The 25,212-nt window shown below is 36.5% G+C and overlaps 1 protein-coding gene across 3 annotated transcripts in view; it reads right to left on the minus strand.

The window, feature by feature from the left end:
• Nucleotides 1-4,934: 4,934 nt before the first annotated feature.
• LOC126819645 (poly(A) RNA polymerase GLD2) overlaps nucleotides 4,935-25,212 on the minus strand; it is a 101,730-nt gene continuing 81,452 nt past the window's right edge. For all 3 annotated transcript variants that reach the window (XM_050547799.2, XM_050547797.2, XM_050547798.2), the window contains 4 exons: nucleotides 22,913-22,959; nucleotides 22,455-22,585; nucleotides 22,160-22,266; nucleotides 4,935-7,743 (listed from right to left, as the gene is read on the minus strand). In XM_050547799.2, the coding sequence (XP_050403756.1) occupies nucleotides 7,604-7,743; nucleotides 22,160-22,266; nucleotides 22,455-22,585; nucleotides 22,913-22,959 (425 nt within the window). In that variant the 3' untranslated portion in view covers nucleotides 4,935-7,603. The remainder of the gene's footprint in view (nucleotides 7,744-22,159; nucleotides 22,267-22,454; nucleotides 22,586-22,912; nucleotides 22,960-25,212) is intronic.

A 25,212-nucleotide genomic window follows, 5' to 3' on the forward strand; every position in this document is an offset into this window, starting at 1 on the left:
TTTAATGTATGGCACACATCTTTACACTCGCCAAAGCTAACTCATTACAATTAATCATAGTTTGGTATTTCACCTTTGACTTATAAACTGTTAAACACTCAACGCCCAAGGCCAAGGCACATCACTGGCATTGCATGTTACATAAGTTGACAAATCAGTTCGATAGAAAGCTAGAACAGGGGGTGAAGTTAAACTAGTTTTCAAAGTACTCAAAGCCTTGTCTTGAATTTGAGTCCATTCCCATGATTGATTAGCACGCAACGAGTTTACGAATTGGCTCTGTTACACCGGCGAAATTGGGAACAAAATGGGAATAATGATTAAAGAATCCTAGGATACTCTGGATTTCTTTGACATTTGTTGGAGGTAGAATATCTTGGACAGAGTCAATGTTTTCTGTAAGCATGTGAACTCCTTTAGATGAAATATTAAATCCTAGTTAGGTTAACTTCTTAAACTTTGAAGAAACATTTATTTGGACTGAAAGTTGGGCCATTTTTATGAAGACGTGTTATCACCTCTCTGATTCTTTTATCATGGACTTTTTCCGTCTCAGCAACTATCAGAATATAATCTAACAGATTAAATACTCCACGACAACCTGAAAGAATCTTGTACAATTTTTCGTACAATCAGGGGCCATAATACAGGAATTTATGATCCGATATGCACGAATATCGAAAGGAACCGAAATCTTTGGGTTATAAACTTTTATTTCAAGTTTTCAACAAAATCGGATAAAAATTGTGACCTCTAGAGGGTCCACAACCTTGATATACCATATTTTTACGCTATTTGAGAACGAGAGACGGCCATTTTTGGTGTATAAAAACAATATTAACACCATAATCTGTCAAGAATCAATAATCAATACATCTTGGAGTATATAATATAGAAATGTTTAACGACAAACATGAATGGTTATTTGTAAATCACCTCATCCTCCTTACAAAATATTACATCTATGAATGTAAAATTAAAAATAAATTCCCAAATAAAGATCAGCACCTCAACTTTATGAGAACTGTGTCAAAGACAGAGTTGGATTTGTTGTTGGCAACAAGACAATCGTAGACAAATGGAAATATGAAATTTAATAAAAAAGGACAACTCAAAGCACCCCCCCCCCTCCGAACAAAGTACAGCACATGTATACTGTGATCTGCATTTATACATAAAGAAGAATATACTGTGTAATTGGGTCATTTTTAAAAAAAAAAAGAGGAAAATTCTGTGTAAATGATAAGCTACCTCAGTAGAGTGTATATTATATATTTAAGTATGTTATTTATTGCATTGTACTATAATTGTCTATACATGTATTTTCAGACATTTAATTTATGCATCAAGAAATGTTTTTGTATTATTATAATAAAGTTAAAGAAAGAAAAAAAAGTCATGTCAAACGGTGACGCCATGTTCTTATCCAGAGAGCATGCACAATAAATACTATCAGTGTAGCCTAGAATAACCAGACGCTTGAGGTTGCCATTTGATTGAGACTTCTGGCGTATTTCGCAGAACAGAATTGATTTGAAATTAGAGTAATAACGGAAACGGTTGAATGTAAATCAGTTTATATACATATTACCTTGTTATATACGTTACGACCCATTTGTATCAATTTTCATGTCCCAAATATTAGCGATTTAACTCCTTTAAGCTTGTTAGTGACTGTTTGTGAGCAATTCAATCAATTGATTAGCTTGGCCAATGCGCTTTTGTGGTTAGTAAATGAGAGAAAGGAAGAAAACCTGAGTATAGAAAAAGAAAACCTAAGTAAAGTGTGGTTAGCAAATGAGAGAAAGGAAGAAAATCTGAGTATAGAAATATAGAAAAAGAAAACTTGAGTAAAGTAAATAAATATAGAGCCTTACTCTAAAACATCAAGTGAACAGTGAGGCTGATGTCTCCCGCCGAAATACCAAAATAATAGATGAAACATATCAATTAATCGCACATTTCTTTTTTTCAAAATTATCGAGCAATCAAACCTCCCTACAAGATAGAATCAAGATTATCTTGTCCCAAAGCATCGACCAATGAAATTGATTAGTTCTGCTTAGCTTCAGCTCGAAATATTAATCATTGAACTCGGCCAAATCAACCAGCGGCTGCCAGGCTGGATACGCCCACATTTTGCAAGAGATGGATAGAGAACAAGCTAAAGATAAACATGATTTTCCTACAATCAGGGGTCATAATCTAGAAAGTATGGTCTGAAATGCGCAAATATCAAACAGGACTGAGATCTTTGGTATATAAAGATATATTTTAAGTTTCATCAAAATCAGATGAAAATTGTGACCTCTAGAGCAGTGATGGGATTTCAAAATTTTTCTTGTCGGTCATTTTTACCGAAAATAAAGGGGCATAATTCCCCCTTATTATTTAAGCAGGCGGTTTCAGACCACAATTAAAAATCACGTGTCAACAAAATATTCAAATTCATACGTAATAAAAAAAATAGGTGCACCTCGTTATTTTTCATATTTAATTCCCATACGGTATTCAAATTTATGTCAGTAATATTCCTACAAAATTATGTGTCGACCTGTACTTTTGTTCAAAATCACCTTTTGAGTGGTGGTTATACACTCAGTACACTATATTAATTTTGGAATTTTTAATATTATTCACCATGTCTTGATGTCCGATTGGGCATATTCCTGGTCGGACAATTTAGAACGTTTGGAAAATAGAGTCAGACATGTCCGGAATATACGGGCGAAATCACATCTCTGGTCTAGAGGGTCCACAACCTTTGTATTACATATTTTTACACAATTTGCGCACAAAGAGCGGCCATTTTGTCTGTAAGTTTCACTTCTATTTTCCCAAAATTCAAATTCAACGTTCATTATGGTGGAATGGTGATAAGTTTAAACAGTTTTTAAAATCGGATAAAAAAATTGTGACCGCTAAGAATCCACAAGCTAACCAGTGTCTGCCAGACAGAATACGCCCACATTTTCGAGAGATGGATAGAGAACAAGCTAAAAAGAAAGTGATTTTTCCTACAATCAGGGCCCATAATTCAGGAAGTTACGGTCCGAATATCCAAAGGAACCGAGATCTTTGGGTTATAAACTTACATTTCAAGTTTCAACAAAATCGGATAAAAATTGTCACCTCTAGAGGGTCCACAACCTTGATATACCATATTTTTACGCTATTTGAGAACGAGGGTCGGCCATTTTTTCTGTCAGTTTTGGGCCGATTTTCACGAAATTCGAACTCAGCCGTCCTTAGGGTGTAACGGTGATATAATAATACGTTTTTTTAAATCGGATAAATATTATGACCTCTATAGGGTCCACAAGCTAAAAACGCAATTTTTCGTACAATCAGGGGCCATTAAATTCAGGAAGTTCCGGTCCAATATGTGCGAATATCAAAAGGAACCGAGATCTTTGGTTTATAAACTTACATTTCAAGTTTCAACAAAATTGGTTAAAAATTGAGACCTCTATATGGTCCACAACCTTGATATACCATATTTTTACGCTATTTGAGAACGAACAGCGGTCATTTTGTCTGTCAGTTTTTGGTCGATTTTCATGAAATTCGAACTCAGTCGTCCTTAGGGTGTAACAGTGATATATAATACGTTTTTATAAACCGGATAAAAATTATTCAGAATATCGAAACGAACCGAGATCTTTGGGTTATATGCATACATTTCAAGTTTAAACCAAATCGGATAAAAATAGTGACCTCTACAGTGTTCACAAGCTAAAAAAAGTGATTTTCCGTACAATCAGGGGCCATAGTCCATGAAGTTACAGTCCGATACATGCCAATATCGAAAGGAACCAAGATCTTAGGGTGATAAACCTATCTTTCAAGTTTCATTGAAATTGGATAAAAACTGTGACCTGTAGATTGTTCACAAACAATTGTGGACGGACGGACAGACAGGGGCGACGACAATATACGTCCACATGAAAATGTGGGCGTATAAAAATGTGATTTTTTGAACAATCAGGTGCCATAATCCAGGAAGTTACATTTTGATATGCACGATTATCAAAAGGAACCAATTTCTTTGTGATATAAATATAAATTTAAAGTTTCATAAAAATCAGCTAAAAATTGTGCCCTCTAGATCTAGAATGCTCACAACCTTTATATGCCATATTTTTTTTACACTACTTGTGTATTAAGGGCAGCCATTTTATCCTTCAGTTTTGGTCCGATTTTCACAAAATTAGAACTCGACCATCATTAGTGTGTAACGGTGATATATTCACACCCACTTTTTTAAAATCGGATAAAAATTGTGACCTCCAGAGGGACCACAAGCTAAAAACGCGATTTTTCGTACAATCAGGGACCATAATTCAGGAAGTTATGATCTGATATGAGCGAATAGCAAATGGAACCAAGACCTTTGGGTTATAAACATGTATTTCAAATTGTGGCCTTTTTGGGTTATAAACATGCATTTCAAGTTTCATCAAAAACGGGTGAAAATTGTGACCTCTAGAATGTCCAGAAGCTAAAAATGTGAATTTTCGTACAATCAGGGGCCATAATCCATGAAGTTATAATCTGATACATGCAAATATCGAAAGGAACTGAGATCTTTGGGAGATAGCCCTAATTTCAAGTTTTGTCAAAATCGGATAAAAAATGATACCTATACAGTGTCCACAAACAAATTGTGGACGGACAGGGGCGACAGCATAATACGTCCACATGAAAATGTTGTGTTATAAAAAAGAGAGAACTGTAAAAAATGAAAGAGAAAATAGAGAAAAACTGACCTTATACATGGTGTGTGGCTCATAACTTACAGATGCACATGCAGTGGATAGATACTTTTCTTCCTTAAAGTTGATTTTATTATGCAATGTAAACCGAACATGCCCGAAGCGCATATAGTGGAATATAATATGGATTATATCATCCTTTGAAGTGTGATGTTAATAAATTTTATTAACAGAATAAATACAAACATATGAACAAAGCACAAAACTAGACAATATAGAACAATATAGAACACAGAAATATATACACTTCTGCCTTTTATTTACATTGTCCAAATTGGATACATTCATCCATTAGCAATTAGAACTGGATATAAACAGACTGAGATTTTATGTGGAAATATGGGTTGTTTAGAAAATACTGAGCACCTGGTTTTACACTGAAATTAACAAATGTATTTCAGACTGGCCAAAATATTCAAAAACTTCAAATGATATATAAAATGGATACATTGCTGGCACTATTTAAATATACTGAACTTTAAAAAGAAATATAGATACCATAAACTATCAGTAATTTTTTTTTTTATCAAAATATTTTTTTTATCATGAAATATTTTTTGGGGTATTTTCATAATTTATATACATGACAAAGAAAATGAAAATATTTACAAAATATCTTTTACTGTTTTTGCCAAGATTTATCATATAAATAATTATTAAAATAAAAACATACTCTACTCTCATTCAATGAATGCATAATCTAATATTTACATACAAACTTTCATATCACTTTCTTCACTTTAATGACATTTAATATTAATTCCATTGCATACGTCATATTTATACTAATTTATAGTCATCTATGCAATAATATTTGGTATAGTAGTATTAGTACAAATTGTCAGGATATAAAGAGTCTCTTGTGTCTAAATTTTTATATTTTTATCAGATTATTATCCCATATTCATCCAAAAGAATATGTAAAGTCTGAAATTATAATAGGACTGGCAGAAAATTTCTGTCAAACTGAAATCTTCACTGATCAGTCCTCTACTTATTTTTCAATTGTCCAAATCCCAGTTATCAACAACTACTACTTGTAAATTAAACAGGCATTATGCAAGAGCTAAATTTGCCTATTGCAGGTCTTTCTTTAGGCCTGAAATGTTATATAAATTATTAATTAGACATTAATCAATTTACCAAGACCATAATCAACTCTCAATGCCATCGGATGGCTGCGATATAAGTAGATTTAAGTATGTTTTGTGATCGATGCAGTTACCGTAAAACTGGATAATCAAGACTTTGTTTATTATCTTAACAACGGTAGTAATGACAATTGAGGCTAGACTATAATTGCATCGCAGTTATCTAGGTTTTTAACTATTATAGCGAGAACTGTCAACTCTTTATCTATTCTTACTAGTGATGTGCGGTTTTTAATTTTTCTTTCGGTTTCGGTTTTCGGTGGCAAAAAACCTTGGTTTCGGTTTTCGTTTTTTTTATTCATTTAAACACTGTATTATGAATGTACTGATTTATGGTTATTTTATAGGAATACTTGGAAGCTAGAAAAGATATCAACAAACATATTGATGTAAATTGTAAACAAAGAGTTTTTTTTACTGTTATATGACTTTAATTATGAATAGTAAAAACAAAGTTACAATAAAAAAAATCTGACAAACTTTGTCAAACACAACACTATAATAATAAATTAATATAACGACATATTACCAATAACAATAAAGTTACTGTAAAAAAAGATGCAGCAGAAATATGTTTTTTACAAAGATTACATCTACATTTTGTGTCATCTAATCTTTCCTAGTGAGCAAGCCATGGAGACATTTTACTTTTAGAGGAAGCCATCGTGCGTTATTGACAACCGGCTTAGGCTTGCATAAAAGTTTGGATTATAAACTGAACCGAACTGAGAAAATAAATAGTCTAGGCCATCCAGACTTATTAAACACTCTATACATAGGGGGTCTGGTTGATCGAAAATAAAAACGAAAGTGTTGGCTACATTAAAATTTTGGAATTATCAAGTAAACGAAGTACGGTTACATAAAAATTAGGAATTTTTCAAACATTTCCGAAACGAAAAACAGGTAAATTAAAAATGAGGAATTTGGAACAAAAATAAACTGAAACGCACGGTTATTTTTTTTTTTATCAGTTCGGTTTACATGTAAAAACCGATACCGTGCGGTTAAACCGAAAAACCACACATCACTTATTCTTACCTAATGCAGCTTTAAGTAATTTCTTTCAAATGAAGGAAATATAATACAAATGTAGATGATAAAATGATAATCCTACCTGCACAACTGTTAAAATCTTTCTTATCTTTCGTTTAACACATCAGCATATTGTACACATTAAGGACTAAGATACATCAATTCTAACTAATTGCACTCATTTTAAGAGAGTAATTTATTACTACAAAATTAGATCTTGAAATTTTATTTCAGTTCAAGGCAGCACATAATTAAAAAAGTTTTTTATTATTTATCTATTTATCACCCTACCCATGTCAAAATTACTGCAAAATCCTTCATCCTCTCTTCATAACATAATCTGAAACTGTATTTAACAAAATCTAAGCTTTAAATTACAGAATTAGCAAGTCATGACTATATCCTGAGTATTCTTCAAAATAATACTTGAACTACACCCAATCTACTTTATAAACATCTGGAATAAGACTTATTTCTTTTTCTGTGAAATGAATAAATTGTTACTAAAACATAATAATTTCTATTGAATCATTAAAAATGTCTTTTATTCCAAAATCCATGTTCTCGAAAACACCACACACAATTGTTAGTGAACAATACTTGGATATACTGTCACTTTCCTGGCTGTATAATTATTAGCACTCAAAATGGTTGACTTAGAATAGCACCAATATGTTTCTTTTGATTGAGTTTATGAAAGCTGACACGGAACACTCTACGAATCCTGATAAAAGCATAATCATCATATACTGCTCTAGCTGTGTTAGATAAATCAAATGGTTCTGAAATACAAGAAAGACATATTACAGTTTTCACAAAGCTGAGTTTGCTTACTCCTCTAAAGCAACAAGTTTTATCATGTGAGGAGTTCAAATAGTTAATAAATATTTATAATAGTCCAGCAGAACTATGGCTGAACCCGGAAATTGTATACAAAGTTTTTTTTATTATTGATTTTAGTAGCCTAGGGTGTCCTCTTTCAAAGTCTGTCGGGTGAACTTGGTCACCCTTGAGCGTTTTGAGAAATTCAAGATGGCGTCCAAAACGGCCGCCATTTAAAATAATCCCCTCTAATATTTTGTCTAGGATGATAATTTTGGTGTCTACCCATTTGTTTTTGGGGCCAAGGAATACACTGAAATCATTCATTATGTTATGGGGTGATTACAGATTAGATGATAGTAAAATTAACCAACGGCTGCCAGGCAGGATAAGCCCACATTTTGCAAGAGATGGATAGACACTGTAACCTGGGTATCATTTATCTAGCACTAATTTCTTTCACATTCATTTAATATCAAATATACCTTTAAAAACTCATAAAAATCATTTAAAATCACAAAAAATCATCTAATTTGTACTTGTGTCTATTTTAAAGCTGACTGATTAATTTTGATAATGAGTGTCCAATTTACAGGTGTTTAATTTCCTGACTACTGTTCAAAAATTAATCATTATACATCATTAATCAATTTGGTTGTTTATTTTTTAACAGTGATCAAGAAATTAAACACTTGTAAATTGGGTAGTCTGGTGGCTGAAGGGGGGGAATCGCCACCCGAGCTGTGAATTTATCAGACCAAGTTTTTCTAGACCAGTTTTTTGCATAGATTCCGAATCTGGGTGGTGATCAGTACAATTGGTCAGATTTTCATGTAGTGTAGGCCATCGGAAGTATAAAAAAACGAAACGAAATATACATCTGTATTTTAATCAGATCGCTTTTTCGTTCAGTACCAATTTCGTCAGAAGTTTCAAAATCAATGTTCATAATATTAGCAGGATAGATATCTTCTGGATGGCTAATCAGCAGCTCGCATATATCCTTTGGATATGCTTCAGATACCCATTCACATTGTAAATCTTAATTCCAGCTTTGTACCGCAGGGTCATCTTGTTTGATCATATTGTTGTGTTTAATATGCAGCAAAAGACTATACTCAGGCAAGATGGTAATAAAGAAAGAAGGGTTTGTTATTTTTCATCACAATTTAAATTGCTCCTGAAAATTTTCCTGCTAGTTTCATCTGCTGATGTAAGTCGCCTTTCGCTCTACATGGTACAAACATTTTTTCTAAACCAGCAATTATGTCATCAGACACATCATCTGTCTGTCTCAGCTCTTTAAAAATTGTTAGAACTTTGGAAAAAGAAAGACAGATGGTCATTACCACTGAAAGCATGTACGCCGAGATATTCTCGACACTTTCAATACTAATCTTGATTGGATCAAAATTTTTTTTATCAAGATTAGTATTGAAAGTGTCGAGAATATCCTAGAACTGACAACAAACCACGATGACATCAAAATAGCTTATAATTTGATACATTGAATAGGTACTGAACAAAAAAGCTAAACAAAAAAGCTAACGAGAAACTACTTTTAAACTTTTAAGGTCAATTTTAAACCAAATGATTTCTGTACACAATAAAAACACATGTTGCCCCCTCCGCCACGGGCACCCCTCCCTGCCCCCCCCCCCACACATAACAGGAATCTTAGTTAAAGATGTTTCATCAAGCTCTAAGAAAATCATCATTTAAATCGACGTAACCTCATTTCCTGCCAATTTTATCCCCCCCCCCCCCCACGCAAATCTGCAACCACCCACCCCACCAGAGGTCGCAGTCACGCAAAAATCCGCGTATTTCACGCATTTTTTCAAAATAAACGCACTTATTGACGGACGCTGCGTAATTTACACGCAGAAAATTTCCCCGACGTGAGAATAATTAGATTAGAATATGTCGTAGTTTATACAATTTCTGTGCTTCATCCGGCATTTACACACCTCTACTGTACGTAGTCTCCGTAGTTTTTTATATTTCCTCTTATTTCATTCATAAGTTCATGGCAGTAAGCCTATACGTAGCTATACTATTAGAAGCAATAAAGCGCATTTCATACAAGACTTGGGATTGGCTAGAACAAGACATACTGTTTACATTCATTCAATCAAATGTTGGCTTTCATAGCGATAGTTTTCTCTTTACGTCGTGTTGAAGTGAAAGATTGAAATGTCAATCGTAGACATGCCGTTAACCTCCAGTTGTCATTAGACTAAATACAGTAGGCATATCAATAAAATAAGGACGCTTAAAATAGGGTTGTTCACAAAACGACTTTACATGCTTCTATATTGAGTATTTTGAGAGGCTCTTCACGCAGATGTAGAGGGCAAAAACGAAAATTTTTGGAATGTCTGCGTATTTTTAAGCAACTCGAAATTGATCCACTGCGACCTCTGCACCCCACCTCGCCACAAATCAAAACAGCTGTCCAGTGGCATCATAAACACTTATTTCGAGATAGGCAGTCCCAGAAATGTTTGTTTTATTAATATATAAAATGGTCATCATTTATGTCAACATAATCACATTTTCCCCCAATTGTAGACATTGGACCCCCCATATCTCAAAAACGCCCCCTCAAACGCCTGATCACCACCCAGATTCGGAATCTACGCAAAAAATCGTCTAGAAAAACTTGGTCTCATAAATTCACAGCTTGGGTGGCTTTCCCCCCCCCCCCCCTTCAGCCACCGGACTAGGGCGTATAAAAAGCTCATCACCGAGCTATTGTGTGGTGTTCACTGGAAGATTGTAATCCGTTGGAACTTGATCCGGAACTGTATTGCTGGGTAAAAGATACTAAATTGAGAGAGAGAGAGAAATGGGGTTTAACGTCCACTCGACACAAACTAAGTCATTTCGGGACTAACATATGGTTCAATTTTATTTCCATAATTCGTTTGCATGTAGGGGTCTTTAGCAGTGGGAGGAAACCGGAGGATCCGGAGAAAACACACGAGGTTGGAAAGGCGACCCTACTCCTTGTCACGTACAACCGGGGAATCGAAACCACGCCAGTTGACTCAATAAAAGAGAGAGAGAGAAATGGGGTTTAACGTCCACTCGACACAAACTAGGTCATTTCGGGACTAACCTATGGTTTAATTTTATTTACATAATTTGCTTGCGCGTAGGGGTCTTTAGCAGTGGGAATAAACCGGAGGACCCGGAGAAAACCCACGAGGTTGGACAGGCGACCCTACTCCTTGCCACGTACAACCGGGGATTCGAAACCACGCCAGTCGACTCAATGACAGACTTTATGATACAGCGCGCGCACGCTAACCATTCAGCCATCCAACCCCCTGACTCAATAAAAGACTTTATGATATAGCACGCACGTGCTAACCATTCAGCCATCCAACCCCCCACTAAATTGAGAACATTACAAAAGTCGATTTACAATGAATTGACAATTGTCCGTACATTCCCTTGTTTTTATTCATGGTAATGCACTGACTTTTTCTCATATTGACAATCAATATTTTTATTTTCAATTGTCAGATATAAATATGCTAGTCAAGTCGTCCACACGAAAAATCTGGTTAAGTCATCCACGCTGCATTGGTTGACTCGTCCATGGGACTTAGTTTAATTTCAGGATGTAGAATAAGTTGTCCACACGACATTGTGTAATGTTAGGGACGCAGAAATATTCATAGTCAGTATAATATGAGTGTTTGATATGAGTATAATTTTCTTTACGCCAAGTGGCAGACTCGCCAATCTAGAGCGGTCGCATTTATAAATAACAAACAACAAAATAAATCACTTTATTCAATAACAATTTCATTAATAAATAACGTCACTACATAGCCACTAAACAACTCACCTCTATAGTCCCGGTACACTTTTCTTCCCCAGTTCATATAATTCCCATTTTATAAATATTTTATCATGAATAGTGTCCGTCTTCCTTTACATACGCTTTAGCTTATTTTCCGAACACACCAATTCTCGGCACCAATTTCACTAAAATTTCATCGCCTACAATCGAGCGATCCTCAATGCAAAACTTTCAACTAGTAATATAGTCCCTTTCCTGCAGGTTAGTTTCACCATAACAGAATTGCCCTGTGATATAACAGATCAAAGAATAAACTGCACGTAGTCACTTTTTCGACACATGTTATCTTCAGTTGTTCAGACTACCTGGCACCTCAAAAAACCCAAGTTAAAAGAAAGCATGCAGTGTCCACCTTACAACAGGTTCAATTCATTTATGATTTATTTTATAATTTATTACACAGTTTTGACCAAAATTAATTATAATGCCAAAATAATATCAATCCAATTGTATTTTGGCGAGAGATTAAGTTGTCAATATGTAATTGTAAAATACCTTTTATTTATCCATCTAATAATTTATATTCAGATTTCATATCAAGTCAATTAAATGTTGTCTAAACATTAAAATCATAACGCCAATTAACAAACAGTGGCGGTGCCGGGGGGGGGGGGGGGGCAATTAATCTGGTCTGCCCTCTGTTTGCCCCCCCAATAATTTTAGAAAATAAAAAAAAGTATTTGCGATACGTTTCGGTAATCAATACCTTCTACGGAGAATAAATCCCACATCCCCACTCAGTCATAAACTTGCATGTTGTAGAGCATTTCCAACAGTCTATTTTTCAAAATTTTCTTGGCGAGGTCCCCAATGGACTCGCTACTTTGGCGCTCACAAGGGGAATTCGTTGAGGTTCACAAGTCCGTTCGTTTGTCATTTTGTTCTCTAGTCGGATAAACTAGTGATCAGGTGACGAACGGTATCTGGGCAGATCTATTTATCTCGACGATCGGTGCCTGACAGAATACTGTAAGACAGCATTTCCGGCAGTCTATTTTTCAAAATTTTCTGGGGGAGGACTCCCTACTTTGACGCTCGTGAGTGGGCTTCGTTGTGATTCACAAGTCCGTTCGTTTGACACTTTACCTCATCGATCAGTGCCTGAAATACTGCCAGGCTGCATTTCCGGCAACCTGTTTTTCAAAATTTTCTGGGGGAGGCCCCCTACCCCTAATTGAAGCTCGTGTCTTTGCCCCCTTAACCTTGGACTTTGCCCCAGCTTTGCCCCTCCAATCACCGACTGCTGGTGCCGCCACTGTTAACAAACAATACGAGTATACTTTATTACAAAAACATCAGTGAAGTATTCTAAAAATCTAAAATCATAACGACAATTAAATAACAACACGAATATAATTCACTACAGAACCATGTGTCTGGATTAGGCGATTAATTAAACAATTGGTAGCAGCCATTCAAAGAATCTAATGACAGACATTTATATATATTCCATGCGATGGTGGTGTAATTACACGTCTGTGAGCGATATGGTTTCAGACGGAACCGAGACAGGTGGCTAGAATTTGTGATATACATGTAAGCAGGCAGTCATTCAAAGAATATAATCTAAATTGTAATGACGAGCATTTATGACTGTATATTCCAAGCGACGGCATAGACTATGGTTTAGGATGGAACAGAGACAGCTAGGACGTGGCTGGAATTTGTCATTTATAAAACAATAGCAGTAGGTCATTCAAAGAATATAATCTGATATCGCCGATTAAATTTTGAACTTTTGTGTAAATACGTTTTTATAACTTGTGTTTGTAAACAATACGCGGATAAGGTTTTAGACTTGAATGTGAGGTATCCCGAATGTTAGTGTGTAAACTGATAAGTGTTATATACTATTCAAAAAAAGTAGGGGATATTTGATTTTTAAGTGTTATTAAAGTCACCTAATGAAACTGACGAAGAAACAAATGACAAAATGAAATGAAGTTCACATTCATCGATTTATTCCAAATGATCGTTAGACTAAGTAAGGCACAGACTGACCATTATAAGGGTAAAATGATACCCGGGGTCAAACAGCAAAGTTACCACAGCATCACAACCAAGTCAGTAACGGGTAAATCCTCCTCTGTTTGCCAAACAAGCATTGATCCGACGTGGCATACTCCTAATGAGACGTCTAAGGTCATTTTGGTTCAGATTGTCCCATTCCTGTTGCAACGCAGCAGCAAGTTCTTGGACATTGGCAGGACGTTGTTGACGTTGACGTAACCTCTGTCCAAGCATGTCCCAGACATGCTCGATGGGGGAGAGGTCGGGACTCAGTGCTGGCCAAGGTAATGTGGTGATGTTCTGTTGTTGGAGGTAACCTGTAACGATCCTGGCCCTGTGACATCTTGCGTTGTCATCCTGGAAGATGAAACGGCGGCCATGACGTCGTGCGAACGGCACAACATGGACTGCCAAGATGTTGTCCCGGTAGTACTGGCCTGTAACACGCCCTGCAACAACATGTAAAGCCGTTCTTCCAGCAACAGTGATGCCTCCCCACACCATAACAGAACCACCCCCAAATCGATCATGTCTGATGACGTTAACGTCTTGGAAATGCTCGTTTCGACGACGCCACACCCTCCTACGTCTGTCCAAAAAATCAACAGTGAACCTTGACTCATCTGAAAACATCACATTGCTCCAGCGTCGATTATCCCAGTGTTGACGATCCCTACACTAACGACGTCTTGCCTGAATGTGATGATCTCTCAAACAAGGGATCACGCGAGGACGTCGGGCGCGAAGGTGACCTCTATGCAGTCGATTCCGAATCGTCTGGCCACTCACTCTCACACCAGTGTCTGTTTGAAGACGAGCGCTGATCTGATTTGCTGTGATGACACGATTTCTCAAGGCCAAGGTACGGATAAATCGATCCTGGGCTTGAGTTGTCGCCCTTGGTCGACCTGAGCGTGGTCTGTCCTGTACAGATTGTGTATCACGGTATCTGGACCATAGCCTGCTTATGACAGACTGAGAAACATTCATCGTCCGCGCCACAACCGCCTGTGTTGTGCCGATCTGTAGCATGCCAAGGGCACGTAACCTTTCATTTTGGGTAAGCCGACGCATATCAAAATTTGTTTTCTGGTCACTAAAACAATTAAACTGATGTTTCCACCCTGGAATTCAATGCCACAATGACTGTAACGTGCAAATCTTGGGTTGGACCCCCATGATGATCCCAAGCATCACCTGCATTCCATGCGGTAGCTATTGGTGCATTTGGGCGTCACATGTAACTGGAAATGTTTCTTATGTTAGGTTCTATAGTGACTTTTTTCGTAATCATTTGAATATTTTAGTATTATGCCCCCAAAATCAAATATCCCCTACTTTTTTTGAATAGTATATGTGCAATATATGTGCATATAGTTTGTAGAGGAACTTTCCATGTATTTGGATATTAGATATTATAATGACCCTGCTTGTTTTGCTTTTGTTTTTTGATTAGAAATACTTGATTTTATTGTGACAAGACTAATTATAAACTAGATACGATTTGCAGTCCTTGCCCGTTTCAATGTGGGGAAACTGTACCTACAATTGTTAGCAATTCCCCTCCTTCGGTATTTCTTCAACATTCCCAAGGGGTGGGGATACAAAAATAAATGTTGGCGAAAATAGTTCCCCAAAGATGTCTAGATAAATGGCGAAAATGACGTTTCATTTGTGGCCGAAACGAGAACTGCACACATTAATTTGTAAATTCACAAATACATTTGTTATTAATTGCGGAAGCGGGTAAATAACCCAGAAAGCAAGATTATAAGTAACAAGATATACGTCCATTGTTTTGTTATTTTCTAATAAATAAAATGTGAGTTTTATCTACGCCGGGAAAATTGTCAATTCACTGTAAATCGACTTTTCCCAACGGACGTCGGCAATACCGAAGAATGGACGATATTCAACAAATATGCAATTCATTCGAGAATTTTAGACACTATACTCAAGATTCTAAATCTGAACATAGTTTCTAAAATTGGGAGACAGAAATTAAATATTTCACACAAAAACAAACGCCTTAAGTTTCTAGATGACACTGGGCAAACTAATTACACTGTAACCCAGGTATCGTTTAATCTTGTGTATCTAGCACTAATTTCTTTAACATTCGTTTAATATCCAAACTTTGTTTAAAAATTTGTAAAAACTGTTTAAAATCACCATAAATCGTTTAATTTGTACTTCTGTCCAGTTTAAAGATGACCATTCAATTTTGATAATGAGTGTCCAATTTACAAGTGTTTAATTTCTCAATCATTGTTAAAAAATAAACCAATTTATTAATGATGTATAATGATTAATTTTTGAACAGTGATCAGGAAATTAAATACTTGTAAATTGGACACTCATTATCAAAATTAATCAGTCAGCTTTAAACTGGACACATGTACAAATTAGATGATTTTTGGTGATTTTAAATGATTTTTACGAATTTTTAAACAAAGATTTGATATTAAACGAATGTGAAAGAAATTAGTGCTGGATACACAAGATTAAATGATACCTGGGCAGGCCTCGAAATTAACGGCGGCCGCGGTGCCCTTTTCAATTGGCCGCCGTGCCCTTAAAATCTTCACTTTGTCCACGGCCACTTGTGGCCGTGGTTGCCGGCCATGTTAGCAGGGATGCCCTTTTCTGATCCAGTAAATAAAGTCTACCTGAGCCACATATCTGGTCAGTTACATATCCTTTTCGTCCCCCGTTCTCATCGCCATACTAATTAACAATGTATAATAATACCCAGGGCTCGAAACGAAAGGCGCGCGAAAGCACTCGCGCACCTACCACGCACCTAAAGTGAAACCCAGGTACATATTTTTTTAGACGCACCCGAATTTTATAAACAACGCTCCTCGTACCGAAGGCTAACTCACGGTTCTCCGGTAACAATATAATTCCAGCGAGAAACGAATGGCTTTTCCCGCCATTCTTTCTAAATCTCGTGATTTCATAGCAGACTTGATTATCAAGTCTATTTCGTTGATGAAGATTTCACTACCGTAATGGAGACCCAAGTCTTCGAAAACAGGCACGTACAATATGTCATAGGAAGAATAATAACAAAGAGTTTATTGTTAGATAAATATGGGCTATCCCAACGTGTGACATCAGGTCAGTTTAAAAATGATAAAAAATGATGTGTCGTCCGCCAAACAGCACTGATAGTTTACTTTCATTTTGAAAGAGGTCACGGTCTTTCATTTCACAGTTCCATACGTAATGGTGAGTAAAACAAATCAAATGATTGTTGCTACGGGACAGTAAATTTAACAGGTTTATTGAAATGTAAGACGTATTAATCTATGTCTGGTAGGACCTTAAAAGCCAGTTTCCTTTTATTTAAATGCCCAATATTTTCTGTTAATTTTCTGAGAGTGTGAAGCACTGAAGGACAATTTTAATTCGTAATTTAGTTTTTATGTTTGTTCATGTATTTATTAAATTCATAACAATCCTACATATATAAAACAACATATACTATTCAAAAAAAGTAGGGGATATTTGATTTTTAAGTGTTATTAAAGTCACCTAATGAAACTGACGAAGAAACAAATGACAAAATGAAATGAAGTTCACATTCATCGATTTATTCCAAATGATCGTTAGACTAAGTAAGGCACAGACTGACCATTATAAGGGTAAAATGATACCCGGGGTCAAACAGCAAAGTTACCACAGCATCACAACCAAGTCAGTAACGGGTAAATCCTCCTCTGTTTGCCAAACAAGCATTGATCCGACGTGGCATACTCCTAATGAGACGTCTAAGGTCATTTTGGTCCAGATTGTCCCATTCCTGTTGCAACGCAGCAGCAAGTTCTTGGACATTGGCAGGACGCTGTTGACGTTGACGTAACCTCTGTCCAAGCATGTCCCAGACATGCTCGATGGGGGAGAGGTCGGGACTCAGTGCTGGCCAAGGTAATGTGGTGATGTTCTGTTGTTGGAGGTAAACTGTAACGATCCTGGCCCTGTGACATCTTGCGTTGTCATCCTGGAAGATGAAACGGCGGCCATGACGTCGTGCGAACGGCACAACATGGACTGCCAAGATGTTGTCCCGGTAGTACTGGCCTGTAACACGCCCTGCAACAACATGTAAAGCCGTTCTTCCAGCAACAGTGATGCCTCCCCACACCATAACAGAACCACCCCCAAATCGATCATGTCTGATGACGTTAACGTCTTGGAAGCGCTCGTTTCGACGACGCCACACCCTCCTACGTCTGTCCAAAAAATCAACAGTGAACCTTGACTCATCTGAAAACATCACATTGCTCCAGCGTCGATTATCCCAGTGTTGACGATCCCTACACCAACGACGTCTTTCCTGAATGTGATGATCTCTCAAACAAGGGATCACGCGAGGACGTCGGGCGCGAAGGTGACCCCTATGCAGTCGATTCCGAATCGTCTGGCCACTCACTCTCACACCAGTGTCTGTTTGAAGACGAGCGCTGATCTGATTTGCTGTGATGACACGATTTCTCAAGGCCAAGGTACGGATAAATCGATCCTGGGCTTGAGTTGTCGCCCTTGGTCGACCTAAGCGTGGTCTGTCCTGTACAGATTGTGTATCACGGTATCTGGACCATAGCCTGCTTATGACAGACTGAGAAACATTCATCGTCCGCGCCACAACCGCCTGTGTTGTGCCGATCTGTAGCATGCCAAGGGCACGTAACCTTTCATTTTGGGTAAGCCGACGCATATCAAAATTTGTTTTCTGGTCACTAAAACAATTAAACTGATGTTTCCACCCTGGAATTCAATGCCACAATGACTGTAACATTCAAAGTCAGAGTCGTGCAAATCTTGGGTTGGACCCCCATGATGATCCCAAGCATCACCTGCATTCCATGCGGTAGCTATTGGTGCGTTTGGGCGTCACATGTAACTGGAAATGTTTCTTCTGTTAGGTTCTATAGTGACTTTTTTCGTAGTCATTTGCATATTTTAGTATTATGCCCCCAAAATCAAATATCCCCTACTTTTTTTGAATAGTATATAAATATAAAAATGCATAATGATGCAGGCTGTTATTGTTTATTTTGATGACTATAAGAAAATTAACAAGCCAACAGTGAGGCTGATGTCCCCCGCCGAAATAGGAAAATAATTAGAAGACACATATAAAAATCAAATTGCGTATCGCTCTGCTTACCCTGAGCAGAAAATGCTCATTATCAAACTTAGTCAAGGTATTACTGTAATGAAACTATACACCAAGTTTCATCAATCTCACTTAATTAGAACTAAAGTTATCGTGTCCCAAAGCATCAACCAATCAAATTGCTTATCTCTGCTTACCCTAAGCGGAAAATGCTCATCTTCGAACTCCATCAAGGCATTGACCTAATAAACACATACACCAAGTTTGAACATTCTAGCTCAATTAAAAGTTATCGTGTCCCAAAGCATCAACCAATCAAATTGCTTATCTCTGCTTACCCTAGCGGAAAATGCTCATCTTCGAACTCCATCAAGGCATTGACCTAATAAACACATACACCAAGTTTGAACATTCTAGCTCAATTAAAAGTTATCGTGTCCCAAAGCATCAACCAATCAAATTGCTTATCTCTGCTTACCCTAAGCGGAAAATGCTCATCTTCGAACTCCATCAAGGCATTGACCTAATCAACACATACACCAAGTTTGAACATTCTAGCTCAATTAGGAAGAGAGTTATTGTGTCCCAAAAAGTGTGACGGACAGACAGACGGACGGACAGACAGACAGACGGACGGACGGACGGACGGACGGACGGACCGACAGACGGACCGACAGACGGACAGACAGACGGACGAACCCATTTTAATAGTCCCCTGCTTTCTTCGAAAGGCGGGGGACAAAAATTAATATTTTTGAAATGGATAAACAATTTGTTTCATTTATAATCCACATTTAGTTATACCCCAAGGTGTCGGCCTACCCAAAAACTACTATTAATTGATTCTTCCAAAAGAGTACTTTTTTGGCCTTGATGCCCCCATCATTGGACTTGGTGCCCCTAAATTTGGCCAAAACCCGAGGCCAAAATGGCAGGGCCCTAAAAAGATTAGAATTCGAGGCCTGCCTGGGTTACAGTGTTACAAGACATGAAAAGTCAACGGCATTGTATTACTACTCACCCGTAAGTTACTAGACGGCTCTCGGTAAAGTGGTAATTTGACATAAAATCTAAACGCCTTAAATAATTAAACACTCTGTTCATTTCTTGAAAACGTCCGGGAAAATAAACGCCTTGTCTAAAAACTAAACCCCTTTCAAATCTAAATGGTAGTGTTCATTTCTAAAAAACATCCCGAGAAACTGGACGGTCGTAAAGCAGATGACCGTTGTCCAAAGTAAACAGTGTTTCTCAATCTACACGGTAGCACAAACTGGGCGGTTTCTGGTGAATCTTGACGGCATTTAACACATTCTTGACGGCAATCTATTAGCTGGATACGTGTATTAAATTCTTGACGATAAGCCTAGTTTCTTTCCTTTTTTCATAAAGTCTGGATGATACCCGGTCCCTAGTGTTAATTAACAAGTAATAATTAACCCGTTGTACTTTAGCAGAAAGTAGATTGATTTATGATACCATAGTGGCCGGTTCATTGTTTTACCAATCGGCTTGATTGAACTTCAAGTGGCTAAAGCCAGCAAAAAACACTCCTCTTGCGCGGCCAGCGGTCACTATTTTACTAATAGATCTAACAAAACAGATCTGTACAATCAGGGGCAATAATCCGGAAATTTATGGTCTGAAATGCGCAAATATTAAATGGGACTGAGATCTTTGGGATATAAAGATATGTTTAAGTTTCATCACAATCGGATAAAAATTGTGACCTCTAGAGGGTCCACAACCTTCGTATTGCATACTTTTACACAATTTGAGTACAAAGAGTGGACATTTTGTAGGGCAGTTTTATTTCGATTTTCCCGAAATTCGAATTCAACATTCATTATGGTGGAATGGTGATATATTTAAACGTTTTTTTAAAATCCGAACTCAGTCAAAATTACGGTGTAACCGGGGAATCGATTCCACGCCAGTTGAATCAATGACAGGCCTTATGATACAGTGCGCACATGCTAACCATTCGGCCATCCAACCCCAGATAATATAAAAATCAAATAATAACTTTAGCCTCTAGAGCGTCCACAAGATTTTTCAAAGCAATCAAGGACCATAACTCTGTCAGTAATTATTGGAAATCGTTGAAAATCTATAGGCTTCTTCGTCTCATGACCTAAAACATTGTGTATAAATTTAAAGTCAAAACAGAAATTAACTTTAGCCTCTAGAGCGTCCACAAGAAATTGTTGAAGCCGGACATATAGAAGGGGGCGATGACAATATACAACCACATTTCAATGTGGGTGTACAAAATCACCATGCAAATTATTATCAATTTATTTTTATGTTCTTTCTTAGACGATGAACATAATTGTAACCTCTAGAGGGATCACAAGCTAAAAATGTGATTTTTCGTACCATCAGGGGCCATAATTCAGGAAGTTATGATCCGATACGCGTGAATATCGAAAGGAACCAATATCTTTGGGTTATAAACATATTTTTCAACTTTCATCAAAATCTGATCAAAATTATGACCTCTAGAGGGTCCACAACCTTGATATACCAAAAGCTATACACTATTTGCGTACGAGGGGCGGCCATTTTGTCCAGCAGTTTTAGTCCAATTTTCACGAACTCAGCTGGTTACTTTTGATCATTTTCAGCATGTTTTTGATCTTTGACCTCGAATATCTCGAAAACGCCCCAACGGCGGACTGATTACCACTCGGCATCGTATTCCACGCAAAATTTTACTCTAGAAAAGTTGGAACTGGTTTTGTGCCCATTTGATGGACACCCTTCCGCACTGAGCCTCCAGACTAATCCCCCCACACAACATAATGAATGATTTCAGTGTATTCCTTGACCCAGGAACATACGTTTGGACACCAAAATTATCATTTTAGACTAAATACTGTGGGATCATTTGATACTAGGGATCATTTGAAATGGCGCCCGTCTTGGATGCCTTCTTGAATTTCTCAAAAACACTCAAGGGTGACCGAGGTTCACCCGGAAGATTCTGAAAGAGGACACCATAGGCTACTAAAATCAATCATAAAAAAAACTTTGTAGACAATTTCCAGGTTCACTCAAAATATTGGGTTTTGCATTTAACTTAACACACATGGTCAGTTTTGAACATATTTTGATGTTAATTCATTAATTTGTATACACACAGACATGCAGGGTCATATAGCAATGGGAGCAACCCAGAGAAGACCTTTGAGGTTAGGCAGGGACCTTACTACTTCTGGTGATGTAAAATTGTGGGTCTAAATTCATTACCGGTACTTGCGTACATGACAGATGTGTGTTTTGTAAACCAATGCTACTGACCATACAGCCACCCCAAAAGATGTGTGACTGATACATGATAAATATCAACGCAATAACCTACCTTCAATACACAGATATTTCCACTGTCGAATATTATCTGTCTGTTGAGCTATCACACGTTTAGGAATTTTACTTCCTAATCTTACACTGATGGCAAAATTCTCATAACTGAAAAAACAGCATCAAAACAACAATAATGCTAACATATGCAAAATACAAGTTATCTACATTGCAGTTTGCTTTTGTATTGCAGCCTTTCAGTGAAGGTAAATAGTTTGTCATGATACTTTTAACTGTAGATGATCTGGACGGGTGTTATGAGTTACACCAGCCTAATACAAAGAAATCATACTTACTCAAATTTATTACTGTAATAATCTAGAAATCCTAGGAATAATTCTCCTAATGACTGATTATTTTTTGTTTCAAACTTAAGATTTTCATTGAGTTTAAGTTGACGGATATCAGATGTTGAAGAAAACATTTCCTACAATTTAAAACAACATCATTAGAACTACTACATGCTATAACAATAAGAACAATGTCCATAAACAGGAAAGACATGTCCAATAGTAAAATATCTTCAAGTTTCATAACTGTTGTTCTTATTTTACATATTTATTTAACTATTAGACGGAAATGTAACAACCATTTTAATCATTACACAGCTTTCACCAATCAGTAGTTTGTTTATGTATCGTTTTCATTATTTAACATTTCTTAACATTGTCTTGATATGGCTCTAAATTAATTAAGATAGAAATTCTTTATACTGTAGAGTTTACAAGATGGATGTACATCAACTAGTACTTACAGGATGAAATTTATGTAAAGCTGGTAATACAGGAAGATCACAACCATCTATAATATAACATAACAACAATTACTATAACATATCAACAACTAACAAATTAATGTTCTCTGTCATAGGTAAGGTGATACATATTTAACCATTCAACCATAACATGGGTCGTCTAGATCAGACAAGCTAAATATGTGACCTGTGATGGCAAACTCGGTCACAATGAGGAAATTTTGAAAATTGACTTATTGTTATTTTCACATTCTCCATCTCAATGCCTTCAAAATGATGTATGGTTGGTTTAAACGACCTAAGCAAGGAAAGTAAGTTTTGAGAAAAAAAAAGTTAAAGATGTCCGTATGTTCCAAAACAATTTAACATAGCAACCATGTCATTTATTTCCTATTTTGTCATTTAATATTTTATTCTATAGGTTTTCAGGGGTGCTGAAGACAAAAATCGTAGTAGAATTTTGATCCAAGATTTGTTTTATATAAAAATATGTTTACATATTTTTTCTCGCCAACTAGAATATTTATCTCATGCAATGAACTCTTTTCGTAACAAAACATCCACAACACATGCAGCATATTCACATTTCCTATGATTGATAGTGTTATAATTTAGAACAAATGAGAATAGTCCATACATTAGTAATCTATGCTTTGTATATTATAACTTTGGTGAGAATAACTTCAGTTAATCTCGTCAATTAATTAGCACCTTAGTGCAAGTGGTCAGGGGATTAAGTTTGTTGATTGGGTAATCGAGTTTAGTTTCAAAGAAGCCGTACAACCACTGAATTAAAATAAAGTTTTGCGTGTACAATAGGTCTATTGTTATTTTCAAGTGCCGTATTGGTATCAAAATATGAATCCCTGATACGATAGAATGAGAAAAATTTCAATTTCATTTGTAAGAAATGCTTATGTTCACTTCCGTGCATTTTGGCGGTGTTGTAATGACACAAATAATAGTGGACTCGATGGTTGCTCTCATTTTTCCGACCCATGGTGATAATAGAATTTGAAACAATAATATCGAATTATGCATGCTTGTATACTTTGCATGCTGTATGAAGCGACAGTAAATGTGATTTGGCTATCAGTAAAATTCTCTTCAAAAAGAAATTATTGGTTTTTTTTTTTTTTCCATTTAGGTCTATAAATTATTTTTTTTTTAAGACGAAACGAGGTATCAAATAATCAAAGCTTGGATTAATTATTCAGAATAATAATTTGTTGACGGCCTTATCATTGGTAATTATCAATCAACTAATCATTAATCTGTGACTATTGATTAGTAGTATTACTCAATGACAATAGCGGTATTCTGACAGGTGGTTTTCGTTAACACTCAGCGGTAATCTAGACACGATCAGGATTTTAAGTTGTTTTTTTTTTCTGCCACTTTTCAGAGAGAGTCGCAAGTATCCCAAAAAACAATCGCCAGCTTGAGCCTCGAGACAGACATGATAACATAATGCTTTGTATGGGGTGTCTGGGCCAATCAGCGAACCAATTGTGTGGACTGCATAGCAACAAGCGGGGTTTGTTTATGTTCTGTAGGGGTTTTAAAACTCGTTTGTATTGCTTCACAATAAATTCATCGGCAATACTTTGGTCATATTTATAAACTAGAGATTTGCCACTTTACAACAATGCCAAGTATTATGTAAGGTGATTGACCGGTTGTGAGCGGTGAAAAATAACTAATTTTGCTGAGAATCATATACATTTCACCGAAGTGGTTACTTGTATAGTTGAATTTTACTACATATGCTTACATTCGTATTTCGTGTAGCATATAGCAGATCATGACACATGCTGGCATTACACAATGGGTTCTTTGGGTTGTATTCCTAATTGTTTTCAAATTTGAGTGAAGTCTGTGTCACTACAGACCCAGGACTGTACAGCGCAGTGGACGCTTACGGCTAACCCCCGGATCCATTCACTTTTTTTTAATTTTCTGTATGTTTGTGTTTTCCTGAGTATGATGTCCTGTCCATGTATTTGTTTTTGTGTAAAATTTTGTGTGGTGCAGTCCCCCTGCACTTACTATTAAGAGAAAACACAGATTTATGAATTCGCTACTCTTACAAAAAGTCAAAATAAAGGTGTTTTAAAATGTTTTATTGCTATTTTGATCTTTTTGGTCATTCGACTCATTTTACAACAATGCCAAGTATTATGTAAGATGATTGACCGGTCGTGCGGCTGTGAGCGGTGAAAAATAACTAATTTCGCTGAGAATCTTAAGAGAAAACACAGATTTATGAATTCGGTACTCTTACAAAACGTCCAAATAAA

The sequence above is a fragment of the Patella vulgata genome, chromosome 4 (assembly GCF_932274485.2).
Source record: "Patella vulgata chromosome 4, xgPatVulg1.2, whole genome shotgun sequence".
NCBI lineage: Eukaryota > Metazoa > Mollusca > Gastropoda > Patellidae > Patella > Patella vulgata.